Below are 24,109 nucleotides of genomic sequence, written 5' to 3'. Positions count from 1 at the left end.
CCAATTAAAATTTAATTAAAAGCCTGAGAAAACAGGTCATCTTAAGGGTCTTTTCAAAAACATCCAGAGATGGAGAAACTTTAATTTGAACAGGGAATGAATTCTAGAGCCCCGGGGCAGCCACAGAGAAGGCCCGATTCCAAGTAGCCACCAAACAAGCCAGTAGTAGCTATAACCAGACCTCCCCAGATTATCTTAATAGGCGGGAGGGTTCATGACCAAAGAGGCACTCTCTGAAATACCCTGGACCCAAGCTGTTAAGGGCTTTATAGGTAATAACCAGCACTTTGTATTTCTATTGGAAACATATTGGCAGCCAGTGCAGTTCTTTTAAAACCAATTCCTTTAAAATTTAAAATTTCTTTTTAAACTTTTACTTCATATTTTATTTAATTGCCACATGAAAGAGCCATATGCTAGCAGTAGTGGATGGAACTCCTAAGTAACAACTACTGTACCACATGGTCAGCTTTTCTTTTTCAAAACCAAGTTCTTTCAAAATCAGCTACATAATGAGGTCATTCACACAATCGAAAACTGTCTTCTACCCAGGTTTGGAAGCTGTGTGTGCTCCCAATTTTCAGTTGTGTGGAAGCAATGTAAGAGGAAAACCTTGGAAGAAGTGATTATGTTGAAGCAAGTTAGGAGGAAATGCTACCCATGTTTTCCTCCTATGCTTCCACATGATCACTTCTACTCAGGTTTTCTTCCTAGCTTGCTTCCACACAACCAAAAATGGGGAGCACACACAGCTCCCAAACCTGGGACCTTGGTAGAAGACAGTTTTTGATTATGTGAATGATCCCAATGTAGTATATCCTCTCAGTTCTAAGTGCTGGTTTCTTTCAACAGCTATTCATATCACTGTGGTAAATAACGGCACACTACGCTGCCCAAAGGACTGTTTCAAAATTTACATAGCAAAACACCTACGCTCACTATGGAGTGACTACTTAACACTAATTCTCTACTCTGTGCTGTGCATGCATGTATGATACTTGCATTTTCAAACACCTGCTTGTCACATTTACACTCTGGGTTTCAGAAGTGAACTCCTAACAAGTCTGAAGAGGCCTATAGCTTTGTGCAAGACTCTTGGGGGGGAAACAACAACAGTATATTCTGATTGAATGGTAAAGGTAAAGTGTGCCGTCAAGTCAGTGTCGACTCCTGGTGACCACAGAGCCTTGTGGTTGTCTTTGGTAGAATACAGGACCCCCTTGCAATTGCCAACCAGCTTCACACAGTGCCTTTGTAGCCTGAAGTTAATGTCAGTCAATCTTCACAATTAATATCCCTGTAATAACCAGTGAAAGTCATTATATTTACTACTTCTGACATTAAAGGGGAGTATGCTGGTGGGAGAATTGTTTCCAAAAGAGTAATTAGGGGCATGAAATATCTTCTGTTTTACAGAAAAGGTAAAATCTTGATTCTACTCAGAACAATGAGAATCATATCATGTACTTAAACTGGATGACTGAAAATGCAATTCTCTACATGTTTACTCAAAAGTAAATAGTTCGGAGTTCTGTGAGGCTTACACCCAAGTAATCATGCATAGGATTGGAGCCTAATTCTTGTTACAGAGGAAGTTATCTTAAATGAGCTCCCCTCATGCTCATTCCACCAACGAAACCCAAACTCTTCAGTCAAAATTCTTCTTTGATGCTGAATAGTTGTCATCAACATAAATAGACAAAATCATAACTGGATTATGAATCAAACTGTGTTTTGGTTGTGATTTGTTGTTGTTGTTGCTTGTTTCACAGGGGAAACATTTGATTTTATTTGGGTTTGTTTTTAAGTAACAGCAAGAACAGGAATGATGCAGCAGCAGGAAGCTCATACAAATATATAAGGTTTAAAATATACACCAGTTGAAGAAGAATGACAGATACTGATGATGTCAAATTAGGATGATTCTTCTTAGTTCACTCACACTCCCCCCGCCCCTTGTCCAGGTACTGAGAGGAATGGTTGTTAATTATAATAGGAATACAGCAGATTTTCCTCCTTCCTATTCTTCTTATTAAAAATAAACCTTTTCTCAAAATTTTAATAGAAATTTTGGAGCTATTCTGAGAGCCCAAAATGAAGGATTTTACATGCCCCTCCCCCCAAAAAAAGTTTCATTATGAGTTCTGAATAAATAAGAATACAGCTTTTCCAGACCTTGTATGCACTGAGTTTCAGTGTTCTAGCTTGAAACATCTGCCTCTGACAAATATGAGATCTAAAAAAAGTATATACATGTATTTGCAGGGGTGAGGAAAGTAAAAAAACAGTTTAAAAACCCAAGCATTTAGATGGAACTATTTGTTCTGAAAAATCATATAATATTGCTGCAGTATCATGGTTGGGTTGGGTTTCACATCTGTGAAACCTGGATGTGTATGTGTCTATTGGGAGTACTGAGAGATGTGTGGATGTTTGGAGGGGTGTGTGTGTATGTGTGTGTGTTTGGAATACAGAAGCACTGGGGGACAGATAGATGTTTGGTTTGTAAGCCAAACCGATATTCGTGTTATACAATTGTGCTGTACAGAACAGAGGTTCTCCAACTGTGTTCCAAAGAATCCTGTGGTTCCACAAAATATTATTTTGTTTTTCTGACAACATGACAGCTTTTCTGACAACTTGAGAAGATATTTGAACAGCTGACTCACAATTTCTGTGTCAGGAGATAATCCATATTGCTTCTCTAGAGCTTGTGAAGTTGTGTAAAAGAACAAAAACGGTAATTTATGAGATGTAATATCTGATTGTCTTCAAATCCAGATTCTACACAGAAGATATATACTGTGTGTGTGTGTGTGTGTGTGTGTGTGTGTGTGTGTGTGTGTGTGTGTGTAAATAACACACTGTATATATTAAAAACACAGTCTTGGGCACTAAGACTACATCATTATAGATATTTGTTTATAGCAATCTAATAGTTGGAAACAACTGCTTCAAGTTCAATGTGGCCCATGGATTTCACTAAAGTAAATGGGAGGAGACCTGTTATTGACAATCCATCATTTAAAATATATCCCACAAAATCTTGAAGAAAGCATGACCTGATCTGCTGACAATAGTGCTCAAGCATTACTTATCTAGGCCTAGTCCAAACTTGTAACATCACCCGCTCTCCCATCAAAGGCCTTATCTGATTTGAAACATTGGAAAATCCTTGGGATTATTAGTGTCCTTTAGATCCTTTTGGTGCCTTTGTTTTAGCTCCTCACATGTATAGCCCTGAATGTGACCAGAAATGGCAGTATGGCATGTATGTAGATTAATTAAACACAAATGATCTTTAAATATTCTTCCACATCCCTGGGATCTAATGTCAGTTCTATAAACCCTGGAGACCATTCACGCATACCCACATATTCTCTGAATCCTATAAATCTATGGGGCAGATTGGTTCCTATGGTCTCTGGGAACTCAGTATTCTTATGATGTCTGTCTGTTCCTCCTGCTGCCAGAGATGTCATACACTGTTAAATTATCCTGCCTGTAGACAGGAAATGTGAGGAGGAAAAAGGAGGGAACCCTGGGGCCTCATTTGGACATAACACCAAACCATAGGTAGACATGCCAGAGGTTTAAGTTTGTGATTATCCAAAAGCGTGGAGCTTCCATTTTGTCACCCAATTATGGCTCCATTTTTGGTCCCAAACCTGAATGTGAACTCTCGGTTTGTAGTGAGTTTTGCTGCTGAAATCTGAGGTTAGGAGATACCATTGTGTTGTCCACATTCTGCTACCTGCCATAACCTATGTCTCTTGTGCAAGCTCCTCCTGCTACCATAGAGAGGCTGGCACAGAGCAGCCCATAAATGCATCAGTTCTAGGGTGGGTGCATTTCTCGCTGGCCACCTCTTAGAACTGATGCCCCACCGCTGCATGGCTACAGGGATGTTTTGTCCCAGCCTTTCCTGCATTTAAAGGGATGACACAGCATTGGGGAAAGCATGCTTTAAATAAAAGAAGAACAGTCATACGTACAAGGAGCTCTTTAATTGACCTAGCACCAGATCTAGACCCATTCCAGGAGCTCTCAGATGCTATCTATGGAGTGTGGTTTCTTTGGCCTTAATGTACACAAAGGTGCAGGAGGGACCGAGGGACATGCCTAAGAATCCCGGGGGAAGACACCAGTTGCCCAACCACGGAAGAGCCAGGGCTGCTTGTCTGGTACTCCAGGAACAGTTCTTATTGACTTCCTAGGAGTACATCACAGTGGGAAAAGAATCCTGAGGATTGGTTCACTGTAACCAAGGGTGCCACCAGGCTTGTAGACCAGGCAAAGCAGTGAGAAAGACGCAACACACTCCCGTCCTCATGCGGCTTACCAGCTGGGGGGTTAGGCCTTCTCATGAGAGGGTCAGTCTTCAGGAGGAAACAGAAACACTACCTAATGAGTGTGCAAACAGAAAGCTGAAACACTAGTGTGTTTCATCTCTCTGTTTGACTGCACTCTCATGAGCTAAACCTTCCAACTATGGGGGGCCCACTGTTGTGGGGCTCCTGGTACCACTGCTTAACAATATAACTCATACTCCATACCTTCCCCCTTCTGCCCAAACTTTCTAGACTTAAAGGTGGTCTGGGCCACTTGGGTGCTCGAGTGGTTCTCGGTTGGGTGGGCAGTCAAGCAGAGATCAGGGATGAATCTGTCATCGCAGGCTAATCACTACCACCTGGGCCCAACGCTACAGAAACTGCAAACCAACCACAACAGGGTGCTCTGGGACAGGACACCCCTGGATTAGAACAGTCCCTCGCCAGTCAGGTGACCATGAACAGTGAAAGTGAGCATGGAGATGTGTTGTGGGGAGAAAAGACTCTTTTAAGGGGCACTTATATTCCCCAAACCCCTGGGAGGGATGTTACCGAGGGACCCTTCCCAGGGCTTTGGCGAAACTGTCAACTGAGCTGGGCAGTAAAACCTTCCAGCCCACATGTGTGTCCCTTTCATGAGAGATTGGTCCACTCAGAAGCAGGATCCATCTTTATTGCACAAGAGGAATCTCTTATGCAATTTAATCCTGCTCTAGACGGTTCTTCTAATGAGGAGAAGAGCATGCTTGCATCCAGGGGTAGGGGCTGAGGCCCTCCCTTCCCCTCCCAACTTGTACAAGATAGAGCAATACTACTGAAAACCAAAGGGGACAATCCTAAGTAATCTTGCCCTCTCTCTAGCAGTCTCTTCCTATCCATACATAAGCACGCATGCATGGGATAAGGATGGGAGCCTAGGCAGAGGACAAAAATATAGGTCCCTGGAGAAATGAGAGGAGGGCATGCATCTCATGGCATTTGTGCTGGGGAGTAGGCTGGTGTGGGTGTCTCACAAATTGCCATTGCCATTGCCAGTCACAAACTGATTCTGCAGACACAATGAGAATAAGTAGAGGGATTGCTTGCACAGTTTATCTATTACCAGTGCAAGTGGAAAGAGAGGGGCCCAGTCCTCTCTTCCCAGGGGCAGGACAAGGGGAGCCACAAGACCCTTCCTCCCCAACTGCAGAAGACAGTGGTGCAAGCGGTGTGAGGAGAGATTTAAAATGTCTTTCCCCTGCCGAGGGCAGGTGGACACTACTGGAAAGGCATGATTATGTTAAGCATGCCCCCTCTAACATCACGGCCAATGGTTGCAGTGCTGGTGCTTTGGCCACAGTCTGGCAACGTGACTGGAACTGAGCTTGCTGGGATGCAGCCTGGGAGGACAAAGAAGAGGGGAGGGTTTCTCTGCCCAGAAGCCAGAGGTTGCCAAATCAATCATCTTTGGTGTGATTCTTGGCTTCACAGATTAACCCGAGGTTTCACGCTATGTTGAATGGGGCCTGGGGCCTGTAACTCTGGAGACAGCACATTGCATAAGATGGCATGTTTTTCTATGTTTCTGAAACTTCAAATCCTAGAGTTTCCTGTACAAGATTTTTGTGTATGTTTTAACTTGTTTTATGTTGTCAACCGCCCAGAGATGAAAGTTTGGGGCGGTATACAAATTTGACAAATAAATAAATAAAAGGAAAGAAAAGGAACACCAGCAGCTTTGAGAACAAGATGCACAGTAGTCTGCCTGAGCATGGATCAAATATTTAAATTTGTATATTAAAATAAAGGACATTTTTAATGACTAGGATATAATTCTATCATAGATTATAACATGCACACAACTCACAGAGGAAAACTATAGCTTTATAGCTCAGGTTTGTTTTGCAGTGCTTTCATATACATTCATTCTCCCTAGAGATTGCCTGATTTCTTCACAAGGTTACACACTTGGCAGTAGTATATATTGATTTACAAACTTTAATAATCATATAGTTTATATCACACATACCTTGCAAACTTTGGTCCTGATTTGTAACTAGATCTTGATATGTAATCCACACATTACTGACAATAACTTTCAGTAGCTGTGTTAGTCAGAGGCTGAGGTGGCAAAACAACAACATTTTGTAGCATCTTAGACTAACAGATGTGTTTTACCATAGGCCTTTATGGACTAGAGCAGGGGTAGGTAACCTCGGCTCTCCAGCTGTTATTGAACTACAACTCCCATCACCCCCAGGTACAATTTATTGTGGCTGGGGTTGATGGGAGTTGTAGTTCAACGATCACTGAAAGCCAAGGTTGCCTACCCTTGAACCAGAGCCTACTTCATCCGATAACACTTCATGCATCTGATGAAGTGGTAGGCACTAGGCCACAAAAGATTATGCTTTAAAAAAAATTAGTCTTTCAGGTGCTACTAGACTATTTGTTGATTTGACACATTACTGGGGCATTTACTGGATTTTAATGAGATTCTACGGAGATGATCAAGGTTAAATTAAGAATTGGGGTTGATGTGGAGAAGAGGGGAATGCAGCTGACAGCCTCACCATATCAGGTGTTCTGTTTTTCTTAAATGTTGGCACAGGCTTAAAAAGGAATTGGAGAATTACAGAGAAGATGAAATGGAAAATGTCTGTGAGGCTCTTCAAACGGAAATTGAATTTCTGCAGATGGTATGCCCTTTTAACTTAACATTTATCATGTTTGATCATTTTAGTTGAGAAGATAGTATTATTCTGCACACAACACACGTCTGTATAAACAATATACTAGAAGACAGGTGAAACTACTTTGCCCTTCAGACAGTGATCTACTGGAAAGAACTCTAGTTCCCATTATACCCATGCCACTTCTTTTAGCTCCCATGAGTTCCATGCCACTCAGCTCCAGAGAAGGCATTACAGGGAGAGGAAGCAGCTGAGGTTCCCATCCCCGGCTGTTGCCAAAGTAAGAGCCAGGGGATTCAACGTTGTCAAATCAACTTTAATCAAAAGACAGGCACAGAGTGAGAAAATCCAAAGGTCTTATCCACAAGAGACATCTGAAGTTAGAACTGGTAGCCATACTGAGCCGGAGCTAAGCTACAATGGAGCTTGGGCATTCTGCCTGTCCCTTTAAACACTCCAGGGCAGTGAAAAGTATATAACTGCTAGAGTTCCCACTTTGCTCCTTCACTGTCTCCTTGCCAGCTTTGTTTTCCCACCTGCTGTGCAGATGAAACTGGAGTTGTGTTTGCAATCTGAAAACTTTTGTGAGTTGTTTGATTTAGGGGGTACATGTTGGGAAGTGTGCTGCTGCATTGTGTATGTTTTTCAGTTTTTCATGGCTGCTAATTAATTAAAGAAACCATTTCACTGTTGAGTTAATGGAATTGAATATACACTGTCTAGCAGACATCTTCCAAAGTCCCCCAACCAATCTGCATCTGCCATCTATACAACCCCTGCCAGCTCCAATTAAAAGAGCAAACTCCCTACTGAAAATATTCTATCCAACACTGAGCATGGTCCCAACTGGGCTACAGCGCAAAAGGTTTCTGGACTGTCAACTCTTTTTCTTTGCACCCAAGAACAAAATGTTATGTGCAGTACAGCATTTAATTATTATGTTCTCCAGAAACACATAACTGTGTTAATTTATATGTAAAATGGTATGGTAGGATCCCAATAGTGCCCAGTGGTAGACATCCTTTATCCTTGCACAAAGGACTACAGGTTCCCACCCACCCAAGGATCTGGCTCTAGTCATTGGAAGCACATGTATACAAGAGAACCTCGTTAACCGTGGACTCCATATCCGTGGTTTTGCGTGTCCGGGGTTAGGGAATTGGCACCTGACCTTGGTAAATGTGGGTGTGTGGGGGGGGGCAACTAAGGGGTTAATTTTCACTTATCTGCGTGGTGGGAGTGGGAGCCTCAAAATGGCTCTTTTTGAAGAAAAAACCCAGGTGAGGGGAATGTGATTTATGGCCGTTTTTTTGCTTTGGGGAGCATTGCTGTGCTGCCGGGTAGCACTTACCACCATACTTTTAGAGCCAACCCCACTTTTTAACATTTTCCCGACTTCCAGGAACCTAACCCCCATGATCCCATTGCCCCAATGCCTTTGTATTCACAGTTTCCATATCTGTGGTAGCTGCAGAGATTGGAACCCCCGTGAATACGTATTTCCATCTGTTATTCAGGAGTATCCTGGCCAGGGATGTGAGGAGGTTTATGCTAATTATATTGGCAGAACTGTGCTTCAAGAACCTGCAAATCCTACCCCCCCCCCCAACATTTGCCACAGGGACAAAGAGAAGTGAAGCTTTCCTTTCCATCTGAAGTGACTAGGACGGGGTGGTAGAAGAACTGGGCTCAGAGACAGTACGCACTTGGGCATGCTGACTCTGAGCCCAAATCCTTACACCCAGTGATTGCTTCAGGGACAAAGGACTAAAAGTGGATGTTGGTAGAAGAAATTTGGAGGTTGTGGAGGGACAAAAACCTCTCTTTATTACTTTGTTCCCCCCTTGTATCTACAAAGAATTAATCAGTAGGAGACAGGTCTGCAAATAAATAAGTCCTTTCCTCCATTTTGTCCCTTAACAATCTACCCCTCTAATTTTGCAGTGAGTCCTGACTTGTGTTAGCAAGTACCAACACAAGTGTTTTTAATCCTTAGACTTATTTGTAACGTACAGAAAACATTCTAACAATTAGCTATTTCCACTTTTCTTTTCTTTTTCTTTTGCAGAAACTGTTACAAAAAAAATCTCCAGTCAAATAAATAACATATGGTGGATTGATTCAAATGTCACAGAAACAAGTCTGCACTATTTGGGGAAATGCTGCTTTTGTAAGCCTTTGTTACATTTATCATCCTCTACATTTCCTGCTAGTAAAACAAGGAGTCTGTTTTTCACAACACATATTCTTTTTCTTTTGGCTGTTCATTAGCATGGGTGTCTAGCAACTGTAAACAAATAATTTTCCTTTTGTGGAGAGATTTTTTTGGCAGTGTTCCCATTCCCATATTCAACATAAAAGCCTTCCTCCATTCTGTCTTTACCAGCTCTGGCAGAAGCACACAATTCCACACAACATGGACTGCTTGTCATTATTATCTTCATTCTATGCATGTCATTTCACCTGTATTCCAAAGGTTCTTCAGACACTCCTTGTTTTAAATGGGAAAGGTAAATTACAGCAAGCCCACCAAGGCAAAGCCCAATGTTAAAGCAGAATAAATGTCCTATTGATATTTAGCCACATTCTCTGAGATTTATTTAGTACTTAATATGGCTTTTAGCTGTAAACCTGCCTTTGTTAATAAGTTCCAGCTGAGCTTCGGAAGTTTCTATCTTTCAAGCAATTGATTTATTGCCTTGCACAACTGAACTTCCACTAACTTTCATAAGATCTCCAAAAAATAATTTTATATCCAACATATCCCATTCAATGAGGCTTTCCCCACGATCACTGGAAAGCGGGCTAAGCTCCCTTAGTCCGCTTTCCAGTGATTGTTGGAAGCACCGGGCTCAGGTCCAGTGCTTCCAAGGTGGCTAACACACCTAAATCCTCCTCCCTTTAAATGAGGTTAACATACCAAGCACTCTGTTAACCTTGTTTTGTCACTCATGTGCTGCCATGGCGCACAGTGACGCATGAGTAGACCCCCAGCTGGGAGGCTACAAGCAGCCTCCTAGTCTCGAGGGTGCCCCCAGAATGCCCTGTGCACTTGCATGAGGCATCTGGGGACTTCCGGGGGCCAAGTGGCCCCTGATCCCTGCAGTCCCCACTGGCTCCGTGCCAGAGCCAGTAGTTGTGTGGGCGGCCAGTCCAGCTGCCCAAGGCTACAGTAGTGATCATCTGCGGGGAGAGTGGGCTATTGTAATGGATTTGAAGTTATAATTGTGAATGTTCACTGACCTGCCCTTTTGTTAGAAAGTCTTTCTAGTTGCGCATCCTCTGGCATCCTGGCCTATCAACCAGTAATCTGCCTAGCAAAAGGGTAGCAAAGGATCCATCTTGTCTAATATCCAAGAGCAGCCGACCAGATGCCTTTGAGAAGCCCACAAGCAGGGCATGAAGGCAACAGCCTTCTCTCCCATTCCTTGTAGCAGCATCTGGTTTTTAGAATGCTGCTTCTGAACATATCTGGGCTCCCAAGCTTCTCAAAACTTTGTATAAGCATCTGCTTCAGATGATGCTTCACCAACATAGTTGCTGCTGGAAGGGAAGCAATTTGGGCACCTCTCCATGTGATTAGCTGTTTGTTTGAAGCATACCCACATGGCTGAGATTGATTTTAACTATTCCAGCGAACGAGGTGAAGCCCCATAGCTATAAACTCTGCAGTTGAACAATAAGCATCTTTTCTTCCTCTCTTCCATATTTTCTACACCAGCACTAATCTGAAGCATGTCTGAGTTGGAGTGCTGGGGCAGCCATTAGTAGGTCACCTGGGCCAGCCATTCATACTCCAGGAATATACTTCTAGCAACAATGTGACAGTGGAGTAACCCATTCCTATTGGTTTACACCATCCTCTTGAAGTGCACTTAATTTCAGAATGCCCATATTCTAGCCTGTTTATTATACATGAAATAGAATATAAAAAAGCAAGTAGAAAATATGAACTAAAAGGAACAGAACTTTCAAAATCAATATTACTACTACTACTATTTGTATAAACCACAATATATTAGTATAAACCACAACACGTCATAAAGTCCTCAAGCAAATATAACTGTAATGGCTGTAAAGCATATTGGACTGAACAAATCATTCAACAGCACCAAAGTAAAATAAAATGGTGGTTAAATAAAACATTTATGATAAGGCTAAATTTTGTTTATAATGGCTTAACATATATAAAAATGTTCAATTTACTCACTATTGTCTTTTCTCTAATTCAGTCAGGCAATTAGGGAAAATCTATTCATACATACTGTGTGTATAGTCGTGTGTGTGTGTGTGTGTGTGAGAGAGAGAGAGAGTGTGTTTCCTGAACCAAAGATGAGTAATTATTGAAATAATGAGGAAAGAATAGATGGATCTTATGTCATTGTTAATTAGAATGTTAGAGAACAGAACATTGCCAAACTGATATGAGAACATGGGATTATTAGCACAATACACCTGGAGGTTTCCCAGATGGGTGGCTTTACTGTGAGAGGAAGCAGTGTAAGTCAGGACGAATTAGAACAAAAACATATAAAGCGCATATGAGCATGTATAAACTTAAATATGCAGAAACTGGAGTAACTCTGAGCTGTTCACATTACTACTTTTTATTGCCATTGGTTATGGTTTGTTATGGTTTTTCAAGCCTTGGATTATTTATACGACAGGCTTCTTCCCATCTATCCCATCAATTTCTGACCAATATGATGGCAGAGGAGGTGGGTGTGCCCCATCTTCTGCTTCCTGTTGGTGCATTTATCTGTGCCCAGGTAGGCAAGGAGTGAGTGTGTGCATATGTATGCTTTCTGGTTATTATTTTTATTTTTTAATGTTTCAAAATATTTTTTCTCCCAGTGCCCTTGCACAAGTACATCTGCACAGGAGCACAACCCAATGTTGCATATTCCATCTACTGTCATTAAGCACTGCTTTAACTTTGGGACTCACTGGGAGCGGGCAGAAAGCCTAGGTACCAGTTTCTTTGCATGTGTACTTCTCAGATATTTTCCCCCTTGGTTTATTTTAAAATTATTTTTCACTGCTCTTGCACACCCCTACTATTGCAAAAGGAAGAAAACAAGACAGGAGTCCTTTTGAAGTAGCACAGTTGCTCAAGAGCACCTTTTCAAACCAAAAAACCCCACAGCCTATGAGAAAAAGAGGGGGGGAAATCATAACATCGTAATGGCTGGACAGTGAGTTCTGAAATTTGGTATACAGGTAGTGGAGGATGGCAGGACTCTGTGTATTTAATTTTAAGTAATAGCAATAGCACTTACATTTATATACCGGTCTATAGCTGGAAGCTCTCTAAGCGGTTTACAATGATTTAGCATATTGCCCCCCAACATTCTGGGTACTCATTTTACCGACCTCGGAAGGATGGAAGACTGAGTCAACCTTGAGCCCCTGGTCAGGATCGAACTTGTAACCTTCTGGTTACAGGGCGGCAGTTTTACCACTGTGCAGTAAATCAGTAAATCAGTTTATTTGTTGATTTTTAATTATTTTTTAAAAGAATTCAGTTATTCTTGGATGTGAAGTTAAGAACATAAGAACAGCCCTGCTAGATCAGGCCCAAGGCCTGTTTCTAGTCCTGTTTCATACAGTGGCCCACTAGATGCCTCTGGGGAACCCTTTCTCCTGCTGTTGCTCCCCTGCAACTGGTATTGAAAGGCATTGTGCGTCTGAGGCTGGAGGTGGCCCACAGCCACCAGACTAGTAGCCATTGATAGACCTGTCCTCCATGAATTTGTCTAAGCCCCTTTTAAAGCCATCCAAGCTGGTGGCTATCATTACATCCATGGCAAAGAATTCCATAGATTAATTATGCACTGTGTGAAAAAGTACTTCCTCTTGTTGGCCCTAAATTTCCCGACCTTCAATTTCATGGGATGACCCCTGGTTCTAGTGTTGTGTGTGTGAGAGAGAAATTTCTCTCTGTCCGCCATCTCTACTCCATTTTATACACTACGTCTCCCCTTAGTCACCTCTTTTCCAAGCTAAAGAGCCCCAGATGCTGTAGCCTAGCCTCTTAAGGAAGGTGTTCATCTTGGTTGCCCTCTTCTGCACCTTTTCTATTTCTACAATATTCTTCTTAATATAGGATGAGCAAAGCTGTACGCAGTACTCCAGATGTGGCCGTACCACAGATTTGCACAAGGGCATTATAATATTAGCATTTTTATTTGAAAACCCCTTCCTAATGACTCCTAACATGGAATTAGCCTTTTTCGTGCACTGAGTTGACAATTCAATGAGCTGCCCACCATGACCCCAAAATCTCTCTCCTGGTCAGTCACCGACAGCTCAGATCCCATCAGCGTATATGTGAAGTTAGGTTTTTTGCCCCAATATGCATCACTTTACACTTGCCAACATTGAACCACATTTCCCATTTTGTCGCCCACTCCCCCAGTCTGGAGATATATTTTTTGAGCTCTTCACAATCTGTTTTGGATTTCACTACTCTAAATAGTTGAGTGTCATCTGCAAAATTGGCCACTTCCCTGCTTACACCAACTTCTAGATCATTTATGAGCAAGTTAAAGAGCACTGGTCCCAGTACTGATCCCTGGGGGACCCTACTTCCTTCTTCTTTCCATTGTAAAAACTGCCAGTTTATCTCTACACTCTGTTTCCTGTCCTTCAACCAGGTACTGATCCTGTCCCGTTATCCCATGACTGCTAAATTACTCAAGAGCCTTTGGTGAGGAACCTTGTCAAAAGCTTTTTGGAAGTCCAAGTATACTATGTTAACCAGATCACCTTTATCCACACACTCTCAAAGAACTCCAAAAGGTTAGTGAGGCAAGACTTGCCCTTACAGAAGCCATGCTGGTTCTGTTTAACAATTTTGTTCTTAAGTATGCCTTCCATCACTTTACCCAGCACCAAAGTTAAGCTGACCAGCCTGTAATTTCCCGGATCCACCCTGGATCCCTTTTTTGAAAATCGGAGTTACATTGGCTACTTTCCAGTCCTCTGGTACAGAGCCTGATTGTAGGGACAAGTTACATATTTTTGCTAGGAGATCAGCAATTTCACATTTGAGTTCCGTCAGAACTCTTGGGTGGATGCCATCTGGCCCTGGTGATTTGTTAATTTTTAGTTTTTCAAGACAGTTTAGAACACCTTCCCTTATCACCTCTTATTGGCCCAGTTCTTCAGCCGCTAAACCTGAAAAGTTCAATTCCAGAGAGGGTATATGGTCCATATCCTTTGATGTGAAGACAGATGCAAAGAATTAATTTAGCTTCTCTGCAATCTCCTTATCCTCCTTAATAATCCCTTTCACACCCTCATCATTTAAGGGGCCAACAGCCTCTGATTTATCTATTTATTGAATTTCTATGCCATCTAAGATAGAAATCCCTAGGCGGTGTACAGATTAAAACATAATATAAAATATCAAACATTTAAAATTCATAAAACAGGTAAAAATCACAATAGGTAGAAACACATTAAAAAAAATTTTTTTAAAGATTTCATTTAAAAGTCTGGGAAAATAGGTATGTCTTCAGGGTCCAAAAACTTAAAAGAAGTTTTTGTTATTCCCCTTGACAATTCTAGCTGTATACTCCTCAAACTCTCTTTTTGCATCCCTTATTGTCTCCTTGCAATGCATTTTTTTTGCCAGAGTTTATGTTCCTTCCTGTTCTCTTCATTTGGGCAGTACTTCCATTTTCTGAAGGAAGTCTTTTTATCTATCTATCTATCTATCTATCTATCTATTTAATGCATTTCTATACTGCCCCAAATGCAAGTTCTCTGGGTGGTTTACAAAACAAAACTTTCCTTTTATAGCATCACTCACTCTACTTGTTAGCCATGCTGGCATCATCCTGAATTTGGTGGCACTTTATTCCTTCTTGGTATACATTCCAACTGAGCTTCTGGTATTGTGGTTTAAAATAAGTTCCATGCTTTCTGGAGTGATTGGACCCCACTGACTTCCCTTTCAACTTCCTTTATACCAGTCCCCTCATTTTTGAGAAGGTTCCTCTTCTGAAGTCCAGTACATCTGTGTTGGACTTTCTTGACAATTCTCCACTTGGATATATGCTGAAATGGATCACACTATGGTCACTGCTAACCAATGGTTCTGCAACTCTGAAATCTTGCACCAGCTCCTGTGCACTATTCAGGGTTAAGTCCAAGGTCGCCATCCCTCTGGTTGTTCCATGACTAACTGTTCTAAGGCACAGTCATTTAGCATGTCTAGAAATTTGTCCTCTCTTTCATTACCTGAATGCGAATTTCCCCAGTCCATGTGTGGGTAGTTGAAGTCACCCATCATTACTGCCCTGTTTCTCTTTGACACCTTTCTTATTTGCTAACTCCAGGTCACTCTCAGCGTTTTGATCTGGAGAACTAGAGCACTTCCCTAGTAACACATTTCCTTTCAGTCCTCGTAATGTTACCCATAATGACTCTATGGAGGACTCCGGTCCACCTAGGTTTTCTAGCGTGTTGGAATCTATCCCTTCTTTGATATACAGTGCTACTCCTCCCCCAATCTTCCCCTCCCTGTCCCTTCTGTAGAGTTATATCCAGGAGTAACCGTGTCCCACTGGTTCTCACCATTCTACCAGGTTTCCATTACACCTGCTATATCTATGTTTTCATTAGTAACCAAGCACTCCTTTCTGTGTCAGTGCCTAAGTTTCACTTAAGCTGACGTGGAGGTGCACTGCCAACTTAGCTTCAGTCAGGTGAAGTTGGAATACTGACATAAAATGGAACAATGCTAATAGAGCATTATAATAATTTGCATTTGAATACTGCAAATAATGAGCCCTTTCTCACAATCTGTGAGAAAGGCTTGGCGAACAGGTGGGGAGGAAGGTTTCATTACCTTATCTTTCCCACAGACAATCCATGGAGGGTGCTGGGTATGTGGATTGCACACTCAGATGATCCTCCATTTCCTTCAACAGTACAGAGGGTTGAGGGCTGGAACACGTTGTTCTGCCACACACACCCCAACCCGGAACTCCCATAATCAGCAAGTGTGCTGTCCATTATGGGTATCCCGGTGTCAACCAGGAGCCCTGCAGTCTGCTGGACCTGGCTGCAAGTAGCCAGGGCTGGCAGACAATTTAAAACAACAGGACTAAGGGATCACTTGCTCCCTTAACAGGATCCACAGGCAAGTTTGCTGCGCTAGCATTTATTTATTTATTTATTTATTTATTTATTTAATTACACAGCAACTTGCCTCCTACTGCTTCTCACAAGCAGCCAAGACTGCACTTGGCTGCTTTAGCCCACTCTTGGTTGCTCATGAGAACAGCCTCAGTAGCTCACAACTGCACTGCTGTGTGTGTGTCTAACCACAACAGAGCTATTGTGGAACAGAGTTGTTCTGCTCCATCTTAAAGGTGTGCAAATGCAGCTGCATGACATAACTCCCAGCAAGGATGTGCACGAACTGTGGTTCGAACTGTGGTTTGAGCACAGTTCAGGAGCAGGGTCTAGAAGCTTTAAGAAAAAGGAGAGCAGGTCCTTACCTGTTCCATGCAGCTTCCTGTTGGGGTGGCGCACATCCCACAAGGATCCCAACATGGCACCAGCACCCACATGGTGTCCACTCATGGGCACCGTGTGTGCTGGTGCTGCACAGTGATTCTTGGGATGCCCGGAAGGCAGCTGCATGGGGTGATGAAGAAGAAGTAAGGGACTGCTCTCCTCTTTTTAAAGCTCCTGGGCTCCACTCCCAAACTGTGGTTAGTGTACATTCCTAACACCCAGTGGAAATAATGGGAGTCACATACTCAACTAAGTCATAGCAGAATTCCTCTGTTCAGCAACATGTTTAATGGTTGCACACATGCAGCAGCATGAGCAGGTGCTCCACCTCCCGTGTTTTGCTGCTGTGTTTTGCCTTTTTTCTGAGCTGGTACAATTTCATAGGAATGTAGGAAGCTGCTTTATACCTTGTCTGAACATCTAGCTCAATAATATCTACTCTGACTGGCAGGAGCTCTCCCGGGTTTCAAACAGGGGGTTTTTCCAGTCCTACCTGGAGATGCCAGGGATTGATCCTGGGACCTTTTGCATGCAAAGCAGATGCTCTACCACTGAACTATGCCCCATCTCCCTTGCATACACTTCCCCTACCATTAATCCTAATTGATGAAGCACTGGTGTCATACCTTCCACATATATGCCATAACATGGGCTGCAGTTACTGATTGTGCAGGCCATTGTGCTTGTGCTCACTTCTGGAGAGAGGAATTGCATCTTTTGTCACTTTTCACATCATAGACAATATCCAGTAGATGCCCATGAGAGTTCTGTAAGTATGTTCTAAATAAAAATCAGAGTGGCAGTGAACATATTGATCCCTTTCACAGATCCATATGAGGGTGAGTTGTGTGTGTGGGGGTACTCCTATCCTAGTAGCCATAGACAAGTAGAATCTCTCTTTGGAACACCAACCCAGCACACACACACGAGTAAGACAACTGAGGACCCCATTGCTAAAATTGGGTGCTGGAACAATAGAAGGTCCTCCTAGCTTAGAAAGCCTTTCTAGCACGCTTCCAGTAGCCTGGAAGGCCTCTTTAAATCACATCTGTCCTCTAATTGACCACCAAGGAGCAGGAAGTGCACCCAGCCCTGCTGAAGAGACTGCTGAGATTGGATCAAGGAGTATGCTTTGCAGAGTAGCATATCCATAGCTGGAGCCCCTGTAACCACAGCTCTCTGTTGTAATGGCTGCTATTCCCCAAGAGCTGTATAGAAGAGGTGAGTGGATCCACACGTGACCAAAATAATACATTAGGATGGCTATCTAACCTACCTTGGTTAAGACCAAGGTACAGAATCTGGATTATCCTATTTTGGAGGACCAGGACTGGAATGATTCCCATGGGTTCACAAAACCATGAATACCTGTATATACTGCCTCCTATCTCCTATTTGATGGTTGTGTGAAAGGGCCCATTATCTGGGGAACACATTATTTTCATTTTCCCAGGTTCAAAATATAAGTTATCCAATGCTGACATAATGTAGTATGTCAGCAACAGAAGCAGGGGAAGGTATCTGGGCAAATAGGTAACAACTGTGAATTCATTAAGCTAAAAATGGATTGTGTGAGATTAGAAATATTTCAACAAGACTGATTTTCTGTCAAAGAGAAAAGAGTACTTCTGCACCATCTAGTGGTTAGCAGTGCAACATAAGCACTAGATTCCAAATAGACTTCAGATACTATATGAAATACAAGACCAGCAAACCCTCTGATCTGATCACTTATACATACAAAATCACATCCTCCCACTTCTACCAGTGTAAATTGCCCATCCCCACCATTAACAGCCAATAATTAATTTGAGAAGATGTAATTGGGCCTTCTTTATTCAATCAAGATTCAGCAGCAAATATGGAGGAAAGAGTGGAGGGTCAATCTTGATCTTGCCAGATCTTGTTCACTCTCACCTTCTATAAGTCATCCCTTGAAAATGTTCTCGTTCTCTCTCTCTCTCTCTCTCTCTCTCTCTCTCTCTCTCTCCCCCCTCCACTCTCATATATCCTGCTTTTCTCCCGTGGTGGAACTCAAGGCAACATACATGTGGTTCCCATTAGTGTTCCCTCTAAAGCATGTGCACATGTACACACTCACACATTTTTGGATGTCCACTCAGTTAATTTTAGATCCTGCTCAGGTTGAATCAGGAAGGCCCTGCCCTGAATGCACATGCACACAAACTGCCTTGGTAATACTTCCCAGAACAAAAATCATTCCACACACAGATGAAAAAAAGTAGAGAAAACACTGGTTCCCCAGTAGTCACCCATCCAGGCTCTGACTAGACCTGGATCTATTTAGCTTAAGCCAGGTGGCTGTAGTATGTCCCTTCAGTCCAAATTGATTAATGACATGAGTTCAGGGTTGCTATCTCAAAATGCACAAAAGCCTGAGTGGAGTTCTACTTGTGCAATCAAACTTTCCTGCCTCTTTCCTCCTGCATCCTCTTGCCCCTGCCCCCATCCCAAGCTGTTCCTGGGGATCAGAAGGACTGTCTAGAATGATTTGGGGTGTGGCACAGTGGGCTGCATCTGAAGTGAGTGAATCAGTGGAAACAAGGGACAAATGCACACCTGTACAGAAGTGCCTTCCACTAGCCCAAGAAGCTCTCTGGATCCCCCTGTAAGATATAACCTCTTGGTCTGAAGGAGATGGTGAAAATCTCTGCTGCTGCTTTTTAAATTTTATTTGCTAGTTCAATTACAAAATTGATACTTTACAATTTACTTTTTATTTCTTTACACACACAAGGCATACACAGCCTTAATTGGAAACTTCTTTTCAGCTTTGTTCTTTCCAAAGCATTTACAACTCATCCAAACTTTATACTGTAGTATTACATACTAAACATACAACTGTGTACTTACGTACACAGTTTCTCCCATCCTCTTCTCACCCAGGGTGTTCCTACTATCTCACACCTTACTCTCTCTCTTTTTAGCTACTATCCTTAAGGAAAGTAAGCTTATGAGATCACCCAGCTTTCTCTCTCTCATGTGTGTGTCCCCCTCTATCAACTTCACAATGCCTGGACTGATTTTAACCAAAATTGGTACAGTTGCAGGGATACAAATGGACACCGCAATGGCGTAGTTTGTAATGATGTCACCCACCCCAATTTAAGATGGTGGAAATGAGAACATTTGAGGTGAAAGTGGTAACCGATTTGAACCAAATTTAGTACAGTTGTAGGGATACTTCAGTGGCATCATTTGTATTGATGCCATCCACTCCAATTCATTTTTTATATTTTATTCTTTATTTAAAATATACACAAGCCTTCAAACAATAACTGAATATACGAGGATATAAAAGGGAAACAAAAAATTCAAACCCATTCAATCAATTACATAGCATCCCCAATTCAACAACCCATCCACACATTAATATATTCAGAAGGAAAAGAGTAACCATACTTTTCCCAGTTAGTATATAAAATAAAAACGGACAATACAGCATTAAAGACATTATTTTAACTTGATTTGAACGAAACCAGATAGTATGAGTCAACTTTTATGAAATCTCAATGTGCCATAAATTCTTATACCAGTTATCTATAGTTGTAGCTTGATTTTTCCATTATCTGGCTATAGACATTCTAGCAGCAGTTAGCATAAATACAATTGATTCTTTATATGATAAATCCACATTTGCCCCAGAACATATATTTAATAGTGCCAACTGTGGGCAGAAGCCAATTTTCTGTTTTGTGATCTTGCTCATCTCTATAAATAGTTCTACCCAAAAAGATGAAACTTCAGGACAAGTCCACCATAAATGATAATATGTTCCCATTACTCCACAACCACTCCAACAAAGTGGGGGGGGCAGTCTTTATTAATGTGAGCTAATTTAGAAGGGGCCAAATACCATCTATGGAAAAAGTGTTATATTTCCTTAGAAATTCTCCTTAATTTGGGCTGAAGATGCTGCTACTGGCTTCCATTTCCAAATTCGATTCCACTCTTGCTCTTCAATTTCTCGTTGAAAATCATTTCCCCCTGCACATTTTAAGCCTAATTAAAGGATTCAATGTATGACTTATAAGCAATAAGTACAATTTAGGAACCAGACCTTTAAAAGAGTCTGGAGCTTCTAATACCATTATTTCAAACTTTGTCAATTGTCTGTTAGCTTCGGATATTATTTCTGCATTAGAGATAAAAGATCTACACTGAAATAGATGTAGCCTAGAGCAATGTGGAATATTCAATTTTTATCTTATTAAATCAAACAGATTTTTCAAGATGGTAAAAATCCTTCAATCTAATTGCTGCCCGATGGAGTCCCTAACTGAGCAGAGCCACTTGGTATCAGGTTTATTTTATTTTATTTTATTTTATTTATTTATTTATTTATTTATTTATTTATTTATTTATTCATTCATTCGATTTCTATACCGCCCTTCCAAAAATGGCTCAGGGTGGTTTACACAGAGAAATAATACATAAATAAGATGGATCCCTGTCCCCAAAGGGCTCACAATCGGGAAAAAAAAAAAACATTGGCATTGGAGTCTCCCAGGTTTGTGGTGCTGGGGGACTTCAGTGTCCACTTTGGGGCCAATTTGTCTGGGGCGGCTCAGGAGTTCATAGCAGCCATGACAACTATGGGCCTATCCCAAAGAGTCTTCAGACCAACGGACATTGCGGGTCACACCCTTGATCTGGTTTTTCACTCTGATCAGGGTGGTGTTCCGTGGGTGGGGACTCCTGTGATTTCCCCATTGTCATGGACGGACCACCATCTGGTTAAGGTTTGACTCACAGTCACACCCCACCTTTGCAGGGGTGAGGGGCCCATTAGAATGGTCCGCCTGAGAAGGTTATTGGATCCAATAGGGTTCCAAGAAGCCTTGAAGGGATTAAGTGTTGGCTCTGCTGGTGATCCTGTTGATGTCCTGGTGGAGAATGGGAACAGCAAGCTCACCAGGGCAGTACACATGATCGCATCTAAGCATCCTCTCCAACCTGCTTCATTATTGGACCCTTGGTATACAGAAGAACTATGGGGGCTGAGGCAGTGAGGTAGACTGGAGCACAAGTGGAGGAAGACTCAACTTGAATCCAACAGATTACAACATAGAGCACATTTGAAGATCTATGCTTTGGCAATACGGACGACAAAGAAGCAATTCTTTTTGTCTCGCAAGTTCATGCCCAGCAGAGTTGTTCAGGGTTGTGAGAGGGCTAGTGAGTGCCCCTCCTCCCTTGAATCAAAATTTGGAACCATCTATTACTCACTGTGACGTGTTTAATCATTTTTGTGTGAATAAAATCTCTCGTATTCAGGCTGACTTGGATTTAGACCCCACAATTACTGCAGTGTCTGAATCGGAGGTGTCCAGCGATGACTCTTATGTGGTTAGGCTGAATCAGTTTCATTTTGTGACTCGTGAGGATGTGGACAAGCTGCTTGGAGTGATGCAGCCTAACACCTGTTCTCTTGACCCTTGCCCAAAATGGCTAATACTATCTGGCAGGGAGGTCGTTGTAGAAGGCCTAGTAGAGACCACAAATGCTTCTCTGAGGGAGGGCAGGATGTCTCCTTGCCTTAAGGAGGTGATTATTAGATCTCTCCTGAAGAAGCCTGCCTTGGATTCCTCAGAATTGAGCAACTATTGGCCTGTCTCCAACTTTCCGTGGCTGGGCAAGGTAATTGACAGGGTGGTGGCCTCTCAACTCCAGGCAGCCTTCGATAAAACTGATTCTCTAGACCTGTTTCAGACCAGCTTTCGGGTGGGCTATGGGGTTGAGACTGCCTTGGTTGGCTTGATGAATGATCTCCAAATGGGAATTGACAGAGGAAGTGTGACTCTGTTGGTCCTTTTGGACCTCTTGGCGGCTTTCAATACTATTACCCATAGTATCCTTCCGGAGCGTATGGGGGGGGGTTGGGGGTGGAAGGCACTGCTTTGCAGTGGTTCCACTCTTACCTCTCGGGCAGATTACAGATGGTGTCCCTTGGGGACTGTTGTTCTTCAAAAACTGAACTTTTGTATGGTGTCCCTCAGGGCTCCATATTGTCTCCGATGTTGTTTAACATCTACATGAAACCGCTGGGAGAGATCATCAGGAGATTAGGTGCAGGGTGTTATCAGTATGCTGATGACACCCAAATATTTTTCTCCATGTCAGCATCATCAGGAGAAGGCATAACCTCCCTAAATGCCTGCCTGGAGGCAGTGATGGGCTGTATGAGAGGTAACAGGCTGAGGCTGAATCCAGATAAGATGGAGGTACTTATTGTGTGGGATCGGAACTCGGGAGATGATTTTGATCTGCCAGTTCTGGATGTGGTCACACTTCCCCAGAGGGAACTGGTACACAGTCTGGGGGTGCTTCTGGACACGATTGAGGCAGTGGCCAGAGGTGCCTTTTATCAGCTTCAGCTGATACGCCAGCCGCACCTGTTTCTTGAGATAAGCTACGTCAGAACAGTAGTACATCTGCTGGTAACCTCCAGACTTGACTACAGCAATGTGCTCTATGTGGGGCTGCCTTCGTACGTAGTCCGGAAACTGCAGTTAGTCCAGAATGCTGCAGCCAGGTTGATCTCTGGGTCATCTCGAAGAGATCATATCACCCCTATCTTAAAATATCTACACTGGCTGCGATAAGTTTCCAGGCAAAGTACAAGGTTTTGGTTATAACTTATAAAGCCCTAAACAGCTTGGGCCCTGAGTATTTAAGAGAACATCTTTGCTATGAACCACACCGCCCATTGAGATCATCTGGAGAGGTTCGTCTGCAGTTTCCACTGGCTCGACTAGTGGCTACTTCTTGGGGACGGGCCTTCTCCATTGCTGCCCTGAGGCTCTGGAACACACTTCCTGCTGAAATAAGAGCCTCCGCATCTCTTACAACTTTTAAAAAGACAGTCAAGACGCATTTGTTCACCCAGGCTTTTAATTAGATATTGCTTTAATTGTGTTTTAAGATTTTTAATGTTTTAAATTTTAATTGTTGAAATCTTTTAACCTTTTTTTTGTTTGTTCTTATTGTTTTGTTGTAAACCGCCCAGAGAACTTGCGTTTTGGGCGGAATAAAAAGGTGTTAAATAAAAAGTAAATACATAAATACATAAATAAATATTAAATAATTGCTTCCAGATCTAAAGCTTCTAACACTTGAGAAGATAGTAAAAACCATCAAAATTAGGATGACTAAAAATCAGAATACAGATAATATGGAGGGACTAGAGTCCACCCCATTTCAAGATGGCGGGCACATGAATATTTGATGTGCAAGCAGTGAATCACCTAACTGATTTGAATCACCTAATTATTTGAATCAACTCGTGAATCACCTAACTGATTTGAACCAAATTGGGTACAGTTGTAAGGACAACTCAAAGGTGTAGTTTGTGATGATGCCATCCACGTCAATTCAAGATGGCAGACATGTGACTGAAGTGTGTGGGCTAATTTGTGAACTGCCTAACTGATTTAAACCAAACCTGGTACAGTTGTAGGGAAACATAGGGATTCCCCAACAGCATAGTTTGTGATGACATCCACCCCAATTCAAGATGACAGATGCATGAACGTTTGAGATGCAAGTGGACTA

General features: G+C 42.3%; 2 protein-coding genes across 6 annotated transcripts in view; both read left to right on the top strand.

Annotated features, from left to right (window-relative positions):
• Positions 1–9,582, top strand: part of CCDC172 (coiled-coil domain containing 172) — a 69,181-nt gene extending 59,599 nt beyond the window's left edge. For all 5 annotated transcript variants that reach the window (XM_053310953.1, XM_053310952.1, XM_053310951.1 and 2 more), the window contains 2 exons: positions 6,922–7,009; positions 9,072–9,582. In XM_053310953.1, coding sequence (XP_053166928.1) covers positions 6,922–7,009; positions 9,072–9,104 — 121 coding nt within the window. In that variant the 3' untranslated portion in view covers positions 9,105–9,582. The remainder of the gene's footprint in view (positions 1–6,921; positions 7,010–9,071) is intronic.
• Positions 9,583–13,719: 4,137 nt separating this feature from the next.
• Positions 13,720–24,109, top strand: part of LOC128350595 (pancreatic lipase-related protein 2-like) — a 60,986-nt gene continuing 50,596 nt past the window's right edge. Inside the window, exon 1 of the mRNA XM_053308992.1 lies at positions 13,720–13,804. The gene's annotated coding sequence lies outside the window, so the exon portion shown is untranslated. The remainder of the gene's footprint in view (positions 13,805–24,109) is intronic.

The sequence above is a fragment of the Hemicordylus capensis genome, chromosome 3 (assembly GCF_027244095.1).
Source record: "Hemicordylus capensis ecotype Gifberg chromosome 3, rHemCap1.1.pri, whole genome shotgun sequence".
NCBI classification, from domain to species: Eukaryota; Metazoa; Chordata; class Lepidosauria; order Squamata; family Cordylidae; genus Hemicordylus; species Hemicordylus capensis.
Note: the sequence above shows the minus strand (reverse complement) of the source record. Positions and strands in the feature narration are given on the sequence as shown.